Genomic DNA, 11,250 nt, shown 5'->3' with positions numbered 1-11,250 from the left:
ATCCATTAACTTTATATGTGAAAATACATGTTTAAATACACAAGAGTTTAATGTAAAATTATATGTAGAAACCTATATTACAGCTGATATCATCAAAAATGAGCAACGGGCTGTTGTAATTATAAACTCAGTTACTAAACTTAGCAGAAAATGTTCTGCATTTTTTAATGTATTAAAGTTTTATTAATTTCCTTTTAATAACAGATTTATGTATTTATTTATTTTTTACAGCGTATGAAAAGTGATTTTATCAACTATGTTGCTGTTCTGAGCTCTGGTGCTGTTTCTGTGCTGTGATGAAACTCTTCAAATAAACCATCTGATCCTTTTTAAATGATCATATCGGCTCCGTGCTTTACAGCAACTCGAGAGAACTGTTTAAGTAGCGGTTTAATTATAGCTACCTTAAACTTTGGTAAACAGCCTGTCAGTAAATACAAACTCATCATAACTATTATATATATATATATATATTCATTATTACTAAGAGCTGAAGCAAAATAAGTCTCAACAGAGCTCTGGCCTTTTCCAAGCGTAGCTACAGTGCTGAAAAAAGAGACGGTCATTCAACACTTTTCAGTTATTTTTCAAACGGAGCATCGCCAGAGAAGTACGGCAGTATCACTGTGTGAACTCATGTGTCTATCTGTAAGATAGATAAGATAGATAAGGCTCTTAAAAGCATAATTTAGAGTTTGGGTTAATGTATTTTGTAATATGGAGGTGTTGGGAGTTTTGAATAAGAGTTAAAAACAAATCCAAACAAATGCTTCTGAGCTCTTATTTTACAGGTTAAACTGAACACCAATATCTGGTTGTGCAGAGTGAACACAACACTGTGAACAATGTGTGGTTTTCCTGTATGGAACAACATGCTGTGTGGCACAGTGCAGTATAATACTGTTTAAAAATAGACTGACTTTATGTAAATAAAGTGTAAATGCAGGAGTCAAAGGATGGCCTTTACCAGCAACTGAAGTCCTGCCATTATTAAGTCCGAAAGCTATTTGTCTGAGATAGATCATTACTCTTTTTGATCTTTTTGATCATGTTTTCTTATCGTTGAACACTTGGAGCTAGAAATGGACTGAACCCTCTGGTCTGAATTTTATTAGAAGAAAAGACTGAAAACGTTAGCATGCTTTCAATGAACACAAATATCTCTGCTTTGAAGATTGAACAGATTTTTTTGTACACGTATAAAATCATGCATGTGTAGGAAATCACACTTGTATGATAAACTAGTTTGAGATGCTAAAACAACATTTCAACCACCATGAGGCAGAAAGTCACACAAGAGGCAGACTGAGGACCTTGTTTGAATGTTAACGCCGTTTGGATCGGCACAACTCCAAATACTCGACCAGCAGTTGTCAAAAAGATACTTTTGTTATGTTTGTGAGGCATCGGTGCACTTTTGAGCCTCTAGAGTGACTCCCAAGCATTTCCTCTGGGCAACATGTGAGAATCACTGATTATTCATTTCTAGATTGCACACGTTTACACAGTTTGAACAACAGTGAGCACAAACCCAGTAAACGCCTTGAGGCGACATTTGTTGTGATTTGGCGCTATATAAATAAAATTGAATTGAATTGAATAACTCGTATTTCTCTTTCACATGCGTACGCATACATGATCTCTGCAGCCATCCTGAAACACAGAGGAGGTCAATTGAGAGGCAAATGATCATCATTGTGACCCCTGGCATCTGAGAGAAAGCTGATTTACAGCTCACAATGGACTCAGCCACCAAAGAGCTCAGCGAGCACAATAGAAAAATGTATAGCTTTTAGTCAAGTGGGTACTTTTACTTTTAAAGAGATGTAAAATTCCACAGCAGCACCTGATGTTAGCTGTGAACTCTCAGCAAATACTTGCCGATTGTAACCTGCAAAACTTTGGTCTTCAAATAGCTTTGAGTGTTAATTGGGTTATACTTCAGGAAAACTACACGTGGGAGAGGGGGAGGCATCGAGTGCTGGCTCTCAATTTATTATTGTTTTTGTTATGAAAACACTTGTTTGAGCAGAATGGATGTTAGATACCACAGCCTGATTCACAGAAACTATTCAAAGCAGGACTATCTAGTGTGTGTGTGTGTGTGTGTGTGTGTGTGTGTGTGTGTGTGTGTGTGTGTGTGTGTGTGTGTGTGAGAGAGACGGGGGGGTATAGGTTGCATGCATTTCTCTTCACGTTTATGCCGTTCCCAAACACCTACCGATTCATCACCGGGGTTTTTTCCTGTTATCCTTGGTCCTAAATGTGTGCCACTCATCCAGCTAGAAACCGGTGCTGTTAGGTCAGTTATGGTGCAAACGGTGGACGCTCACAGACACAAACACACAGAGTGACCTCCGTCTGTCTGGTTTAACGGATCACTTCACAGGACAGTCTCCCTATCCATCTTTGCAGGGTCATTGTGGCCCTGCCCTCGGCTAAGAAAGGAATTTCATTCAGATGGAAAAAAACTCTCCTGCTTCTCTGTGTGAGGGAAGCCTTCTCACACAAACACACACTATCACTTCAAAGCTTCGATTCCTCGTCACAGACGGATGGATATTAACTTTGCTGTAAGTGAACCGACTGCACTACAGAAATGTTCAACATGCACCAGATCAAGATTTCTGAGTATGCCACAGTCATGCAAAAATTGCACAGAACAGGAAAGAAAATCAAGCACACACGAGTAAAAGAAAATCTCAGAAAAACACATCACAAAGTTTACCTCGATGTGGCACGTCTACGTATGCAATAATATGACTGTGTTATCTGTGAGCATGCATATTAATGTGAAGGAAACGGCCTGATACAGTTAATCTTAAAGGATTCAGCATTATGCTAAAAGTGCCCCACATGACAGAAAGCTGAGAAGTAACAAACGGCATGGGGGAGGGTTTGAAATGAGCACACACACACAGACACTCTGTAAATGCACCAACGTATCACCTTCAGCGTCTTTATCATTGATTAATATCTGCATACACTTTCAATTACAGGGTTCGTTGTGCATTTGTATACTTCTGGGAAACGAATAAATGCCAGTTTACTGCATCATTAGCTCAAAGAATATCCACATCTCACATTGCAAGTTTGAAGAACGTGATCAACATCATCATTTACTCACGCTTAACTTCTCCACTAATGATCATGAAAGGTCATTGTGTTTAATCTTGCTGATAAACAGCCAACAGATGAGTTTGGAGAGTTAAAGATGGATATCTTATGCCACAAGTCCTGCCAAAGATTACGTTCAAGACGATGGGTGGATGTCATTAATAATTTATTGCTATATGTTTGAATCCACATTATCAGGCCGTGATATGGTAAATTGCATGTAGCAATGGGCTGTATGCCATGGGCTGTGCAGTAGTGGGATAGTCTGAATCAGTACGTATGCCGGTGTCATGTCACCCTCCACTGTCCCTTTAAACACCCCTCCCTGTTACCATAAAGCTGCTAGAAGAGCCTCACAGCAAAAGTCACATGCTCCAGCTCTCTTTGTTTCCCTGAGAGTATCTGCCTGTGCACGAGGCTGAAGACACACATGCCACAGAGGAAAGCTGTCAGTGAAGCAGACTACAGTCATTCATCAGTTTTATTAGCATCTGTGTCTGCAGAATATACATAACAACGTGGACTTGAATGACATCATGGTAAAGATACTGTATAAAACAAAGATAAAGTTTTACAGGTGACATGCACACACTATAAATAAAACAGCTCAAGTTGGTAACCAGCAATCCAACACAGAAATGGATTACTAGCATGATTCAGTTACAAAGCAGCTACAATAAAACAACAACACAGAGTATATTAGATATTACAGTATTCAGCAAAGGCCAGTGTGTTTTCTACAGTGGAAGTAATACACAAGTGTTTGAAAAAAAAGAGCCAATCTGTGAAACATTTCTGAATAGATGGATGCAGGTTTTACACCACAGAATCATTCATTCATACATTTATACGCTCATCGAAGCCACAGCAGAGTGCAGATATGCTCCCAGTGTGACTTCTTGCTTTGTCCACAGAGGTGAAGCCTGCTTCAGGCATTACGGTACCCACTAGCTCAGACAGGAATTTCAGGAATGTGAAAAGCTCCAATGCATATTGAAAATAGATTCAAATGTGCAGAGTGCCCATTTAATTTTTAACTTAAGCAGCTAAATACACCTTCATAGTTTTCATCACACTGTAAAAATCTCTGCATGGCTTCATTAATAACTTGATCTGAACTGTTTCCTGGTGGTTCTGGTGAACAAAATACCGTCGGTTGTAAAGCTCCGTGTTGTTTATTTTAAAAGACTGTGTCAAAGGACTTTGATTGGATTATCAATAGCAATGTCAAGTTTTCCAGTGCACTGAACTTTTCCCTACATGAAAAGATACACCAACATCTGCCTAGTAACAGCAATTCCTCCCATTGGTTTAACGCCAGTCTCCTCCCGTTTGTGTGTGTGTGTGAGTGTGTGTGTGTGTGTGTGTGAGTCAGGAAAGTCTTTAATCTTGACTATTTCCTAACATTTTATTATATTGAGGTACACACACATATAAATATGTGATTACACTGTTCAGTGCTAACAGAATTGTACTGAAGCTATTCAGTTAAATTCATTTAAGCAGCCCTCATTCTCAACAACAGTCGGGCGCTTTATGTTGTAAAGACCCAACAATAATACAAAATATGTGCTGCTAAAGAAAAACGAAAACTGGCCTTTAAGTCAGTTGATAACAGAGCTGTGATTATTGTAGCCTGATATGGGAAACTTTCCAGTGCTCCCATGCTAGATGGAGTCAGAGACGTGAATGACTAAAGCAGCAACTCACTGTTGTCCCACGTGCTCACCTTATGTTTGCTCAGAGGTTCTGCTTTCATTCAGTCACAGACAGAGGAAGTACAATATGAAAAGAGAGGGCTGTGAGCCTCTATCGCCCCCTACTGATAACAAGCAACCACCCCCTGGCCATATCCTTTCCAAAAGGGACAGACGTCTCCCTGACCCCGGACCTCCCACCTCCTCTTTAGAAGGTACCAGGCTATAGGAGGAGGGGGGAGAGACGCGAGGAGGGAGGTCTTCCCCTCTCTTTCTCTTTTCTTATATATATGTATGGCGCTATAATAGAATCCCTTCCTCGCGCGCTCTTTTGCAGACTGCTTATCTCTTTGATCCGACCCCCTGCCGCCTCTGCCCACCCCCAACACTTAACAACAGCTGACGTCATCTCCTCCGCCGTGCGCGTTCGCTGATAAACTTTGTGTGTGTTCTCGTGCGTGTTTGGTGAGCGCGAGGCAGGGGTTTTTGTCTCGCGGTGCGGAGTGGTTTGTTCCAGAGGGCTGGCGCACACAGTCGGAGTAACAGCACGCAGCAGCGGCAGCCCAGTAAGAAGAAAGTGGCGAGAAAAGTAGCTGGCTGTGGGTTTCTCCGGCTTCTTCTTACTGTTACACGGTGACGTCTTAACCCGGAGATAGGGAAGTTTTATCGGCAGTGAGAATTATAGTCAAAGCAGAATTAGCCCACTATGGAGGACCAGCTGCTGTGCTGTGAGGTGGACTCAATCAGGAGAGCTTACCAGGACGTCAACCTGCTCAATGACCGAGTTCTCCACACCATGCTCAAGGCCGAAGAAAACTACTTGCCTTCGCCAAACTACTTCAAGTGTGTTCAGAAAGAAATTGTACCAAAAATGCGAAAAATAGTTGCCACCTGGATGTTGGAGGTTGGTTTATTTGACTTTAACTTTTTGCTTCCAACTCCCCGACGGCGTGTCGCTTGCTTAACCCCCAGTGTGTACACCAAAGGTGGCATATTGGTGGTTATGTGAAAGTTGTGCGGCTCCGTCTGCTATTTTACTGTGCATGTTACATAAAGGCTCCGAAAAGTCCCGATGAGTGCTGGGTGGTCCTTCACCTATAAGCGGCGATCGGCCACTCGGAGTCGGCTGCCTTTCTTAGTTATTATTTTGGATTCCGCGTGTTTTTGCTTCTTGCATTAAATGTTAACGAGATCGGAAAAAATATTCCGAAATAACAGCAATGTACACGTATGCAGTCTGGTCTGTGCCAGTATTATGCGCCATCTTTGTTGTCGTACAGGAGGAAGATTTTAATATCTTTAAAAATCAATAATGTCAACAGAAATGACAATAACTTTGTAATATCGGAAAGAAATGCGTGTATAAGATGAGACGGCCCCACGGTGCCTGCTGGCGCTCGTTTAGCTGCTGTCCGCTGCTAAACTTTGTTGTGCTTGCCGACAGTCCGCGCTGTGCGTGAAGGTCGCCACGAAAAATGGATATTCTCAGAAAGCGTAAAATGAAGAAATGACATTTTGAAGTCGGCTTTAATACTCGAGATGTTTTTAAACATTTACATGTAGTTTTGGAATGAATTCTGCGCTGTCTTGTATTTTTTATTAATTTTTGAAATTGTGCATCTGGGCGCCGGGGGAAGTGCTGCCTGCAGCACGTGAAAGCCCGTCGCAAAAAACATTTTCTTTTGAATTCATTTGGACTGCAGTCGGGTACGTTTGTGTCCCATCCGATTAGTCATTCGATAAGGATCATTTACATCCTATTTTAACACGGCCAGATAATTTTTAAATATTTCTAAATATTTTTTGAAAAGATGACGAAGTTGAAATTGGAGTGAGGAACTTGCATGGACGCCACCTTTGTGTCTCAGTCAGAACTGACTGCAAACTAATTCTCGGCTGCTTTCTGTGCTGAACACAAACTACTTAATAAATACATTGCGTGTGAACCATTGTTCCGGTGTGGTCTGAAATTACGTTTTGTTTTTTTAAACAGAGCGGTGAGGAAATGAAACAACTCAAACATATTTAATGTGCAGACTGTAATTTGTTCTAATGTCGTTTGTCGTCAGTGCGGCTCTTGAACGCAAACAGCTGTGCGCGGATTAAGACGCAGAGACAAAGACTCCGCAATGCACATGAGTTGGAAGTTCCTGGAAGCGAGCAAAAGCATTCTCTAATAGCTTTGTCTACCCTCGCAGGTCTGCGAGGAACAGAAATGTGAGGAGGAGGTTTTTCCGCTCGCTATGAACTACTTGGACAGATTTCTATCAGTTGAGGCCACCAGGAAAACAAGACTACAGCTGCTCGGAGCCACATGCATGTTTCTAGCATCAAAAATGAAGGAGACTGTGCCCTTAACGGCGGAGAAACTCTGTATTTACACGGACAACTCGGTCCTGCCCGGGGAACTGCTGGTAATTGACTTCTGCACACTTGGATGTTGCATAACACACACAGCACATAGGCAATATGCACTGAAGAGCACACGAGCAGTAAACCTAATGTTTGCATTTATCTGGTTAGTGTCACCATGGCGGGCGGGAGGGAGGAAACTGTATGGAAAGGACGCTGAACTAAGAGCAGAAATGTGCAGCAGTGTCTGAATGGCTGCGGATGACTTTCCCATGGTGGCTGCGAGGCCGCTCTGATTTCATGAATGGTTTCAGTGGCTGCCAAGAAAAAACTGGTTCACAGCGACACCTAGTGGTCGTAGGACAGACCTGCACATGCTTGCCAATAACCAACATTGGCTCCAGTCAGTCTTCTATTGTGTGCTCCCCTTCACAGGAGCATATCTCAATCATTCATGTTCCTACACTGCAGCATGTTTTTGTGGATGACTGTTTGTAGACATTTGGAAGGGATGGGGACAAATGTCATTGTAAGAAAAAGCAGATTAGATAAAACTTTAAAACCTAAAATAACTTCTAGAATAAATGCATGTCACCACTTGTACTGTATACGGATCAGTTTGAGTGACTCCCTCTGTTCTGCTCCGTCCACAGCAAATGGAGCTGCTGGTTCTCAACAAGCTCAAGTGGGATCTGGCTTCAGTAACTCCTCATGACTTCATCGAGCACTTCCTGTCCAAGCTGAAGATCTATCCCTCCACCAAGCAGATCCTCAGGAAACATGCCCAGACCTTTGTGGCACTGTGTGCTACAGGTGTGACATGAACTTTGTCCTTAATGCAAGCCTGTGTGTGTGTGAGCAGAAAACAGAGTTCTGAGTTTCTTAGGTTAGCAATGAGCGTGCAGTTTTTTCATCTCTGGAAAACTTTGTGCTGTTTTAACAGATGTCAACTTCATTGCCAGCCCTCCCTCAATGGTGGCAGCAGGGAGTGTAGCAGCAGCTGTTCAAGGGCTCTACCTGAAGAGCCAGGATGCGTCCTTGTCTTCCCAGAACCTCACTAACTTCCTGTCGCAGGTCATTCGTAGCGACCCGGTATGGAAACGTTTTGTCACTTATTTGATGTTTGCAGTGCAAATCGGTCTCGACTCAGTCTCAATTCTGTGCTTGCAGGACTGCCTGCGGTCATGTCAGGAGCAGATAGAGTCTCTGCTGGAGTCTAGCCTGCGACAGGCACAGCAGCACAATGGCACAACGGAAACGAAACGAGTTGACGAGGACGCGGACTTGTCCTGCACCCCAACAGACGTCAGAGACATCAACATCTGAGGCGACCCGGACCTGCGTCGCACAATGAGCGGTGATGGAGGGAAAGTTGTCAGAGGGTGGTAACGGGCGGACCAGGGATGGGGCACCCCACTTGAACTCCCTCCCTTCCTCCTCCAGCGTGTCACTCACATGCCTGCTGTCCACTACGGCTGCCAAGATAGGATGCTCACCATGCTCACCCCTGTCACATGTCCTGCCAGCGTCCCCCCCAGGCCAGGAAAAGAAATGAACTCTACAGAGATGTACCAGAGAGAACAGACACTGAATATCAATGAGCTCTGTGGGGCTGGAGCTGAAGCCACAGAGGCAAAATGTTTTTCTTATTCCCTCACACATTAATTAGGAATCTTTCAATTAAAGCAGACTGAGCATGCCTACTAAAACATCCCAAAGTGTCGTGTACAGTAGGTTCTCATAGTCTGTCGTCAGGGCTTCACGTGAAAGCAAGAGGCTCGTCTTTTACTTCGTTTTCTGTTATGTCGCGATGCTTTAGAGTTCCTGCCCAAGTTTCCATGTTTGTCTTGTAGTGCAGACACTCATATACCCCGCTTGCTTATATTTAGTCACTTTATTATGTATCATTTTAAACCTCTCAGTTAGTTAGTTTTATGCTTCTGTTCTTCAAAGCTTTTTGTTTGTTTGTCTTAAAGCAAACGTCGGGTGAGATGCTCACATCCTATCACCCTTAAAGACTTTGGACTGCTATTGTAAGGTCTGGACTAGGGAAATTCTTTGGTCAATCTTTGATTTTTGCTTTACCCATTTACCTGTTATTTGATAAAATCAAATATAAACAGAGCAGTCCACAGTCTGTTCTTTCTCTGTGTAGTTAGACGTAATATCATTCCAACTTTGTTTTCTAAAGAAAAGCACTTTTGGTCAGTGATGCTGGCTCAGCTAAAAGTCACAGTGATAGTTTGTAAAACAATATGAAAACAGAGTCTTTTGATGATGGAGAGTGTGGGGTTGCTGACAGTTACACCCAGTTATGCCTGGATCTGATTCATGGTGTGGGACACAGGATGGAGCACCGTGGCTCGCTGTAGCTGCCTTCCAGTTCTCAGTGTTTCCTACAGGTAGAGCTGCTCTGACGTCATGATTTTATAGGTTTAAATGTGTGCAAAGCCAAATGTTAAAGGCCCAGAGCTAAACGTAAAAAGTACTATTTTAATAGTTCAAATCATTTTTGTATAGTAAAACATATTATTTATCTTCATGCTGACCACGGCTTCATGAGCTGACGTTAAATTCAAGCTTATTTCTTACTCCAGAACAGGTCGAACTGCAACTAGTCTCTGTAATTCTTCTCCATTGCTGTAGCCCAGCTCACATACGTGTCATAGATTATGAGGGCAATGAAGCTTAAAAACGAGAGAGTGGTGAAAATATTAACTTGATTTTGCACAAACCTGAAAGACGTGGTCTGCGTTTTTTGGGACTTGCCTAGAGGAAAAAGGGAAGCGAAGCCAGCAAAAGAAGTGGCAAAAAGTTTGAGGGCTCACCAATGGGGTGCGTCTTACTGCTGTATATTTTATACAAGGGCTCCTACACAGCACGGGGATGTTGTCATGTTCAGGTTGATATATAGTTTATACATACGGACAGATTACCATGAGCGAGGAGAGCTCTCTACTACATGGAGTCAAAGTGGGAAACTTCTGTGAGCATGTCACACTGTGTAGGAACCTTGTGAAATAGGTTTCTGATTGTACATTAAGGATAGAGTAGGAGAGAAACACTCCTTGTATTCCGCTGCTATAGAAAATAAATTCCAGCTACATGTTTAAAAATTGATTAAAAACCATGCTTTTCTCCTGTTTGCTGCTACATTTTGGTTGTTTTATACATATGTCGATATAATGCCATTTTAGGATTGAACTTTCTCATAGAAATTGTTATTGACATCCTCATTTGTTTATTTTTCTTGTGTATTCTATGTGATCTTTTTTTTGTTCATAACTACATAAAAATTTTCCATAATATTCCAAAAACAAGGAAAAATGAGACAATGTACAGAAATGCTTTGATCCACAATACCTCATGTGACAGTCAACAACTATCTCTAATTTGTAGTCTTTTTTTCCGTTTAGTTATATTCTACTTGTTGGTTCAGTGCCTACTGGCTGCGTTAAACCTGTTGGAGGTGAAGCATCTGCAATGGAAACCAGCGAGTCCAGGGCATGCTTTGATACTGGTGCCATAACAGAAAATGGGATATGTATAACTCTGTTGAGTGCTAAGCTGTCTCGGTGAAAGAGACTTTATCTTTCCTTTTAGGCCCATAGTGGCCTTCCTTTCCCCTTTTTATATTTATATACAAGAAAAAGCTTTTCGCTCCAACTGTCAATGAGTTGATTTGAATTTGTATGTAGATTCAGTGTCATGCTCAGTAAGCCATAGACTGTTTAATGTTTTCACAGATCATTCCACACATTTGTGTCTGCTTCATGCCAGTTTTGTGCAACTGGAACGGTGTATTCATCCTTGTGTTGACAACACAATAAAAACATTAGATGGAATCTGGAAAACTGGTTGCCTGTTTTGGTCCAGAGGAGCTCAAACATGCTCACTATAGCTGAATGTGTTTTTGCAAGACTGAACAAGATATTAAATGGAGTGGTTCTTCTATAGCACTTTTCTACTCTACCTGAGTACTTGGCGCTTTATTCAGCATGCCTCATTCATAAAAGCACTATGCTTTTTCTACGGCGTGCTTTCTATCTAACATTTCTACTGTGATGGATGCATCTGATCATTT

At 42.0% G+C, this 11,250-nt stretch overlaps 1 protein-coding gene across 1 annotated transcript; it reads left to right on the top strand.

Moving 5' to 3' along the window:
* Window positions 1-5,214: 5,214 nt before the first annotated feature.
* ccnd1 (cyclin D1) lies at window positions 5,215-11,020 on the top strand. The gene is made up of 5 exons (XM_006804166.3): window positions 5,215-5,718; window positions 7,013-7,228; window positions 7,820-7,979; window positions 8,110-8,258; window positions 8,337-11,020. Exons 1-5 carry the CDS (start codon window positions 5,521-5,523, stop codon window positions 8,490-8,492), a joined length of 879 nt encoding a protein of 292 aa, XP_006804229.1. The 5' UTR covers window positions 5,215-5,520; the 3' UTR covers window positions 8,493-11,020.
* Window positions 11,021-11,250: the final 230 nt, after the last annotated feature.

Source organism: Neolamprologus brichardi, chromosome 1 (genome assembly GCF_056152115.1).
Source record: "Neolamprologus brichardi isolate AB-2024 chromosome 1, ASM5615211v1, whole genome shotgun sequence".
Taxonomy (NCBI): Eukaryota; Metazoa; Chordata; class Actinopteri; order Cichliformes; family Cichlidae; genus Neolamprologus; species Neolamprologus brichardi.
The sequence above is the reverse complement of the archived record's forward strand: the minus strand, read 5'-3'. Positions and strand labels throughout refer to the sequence as shown.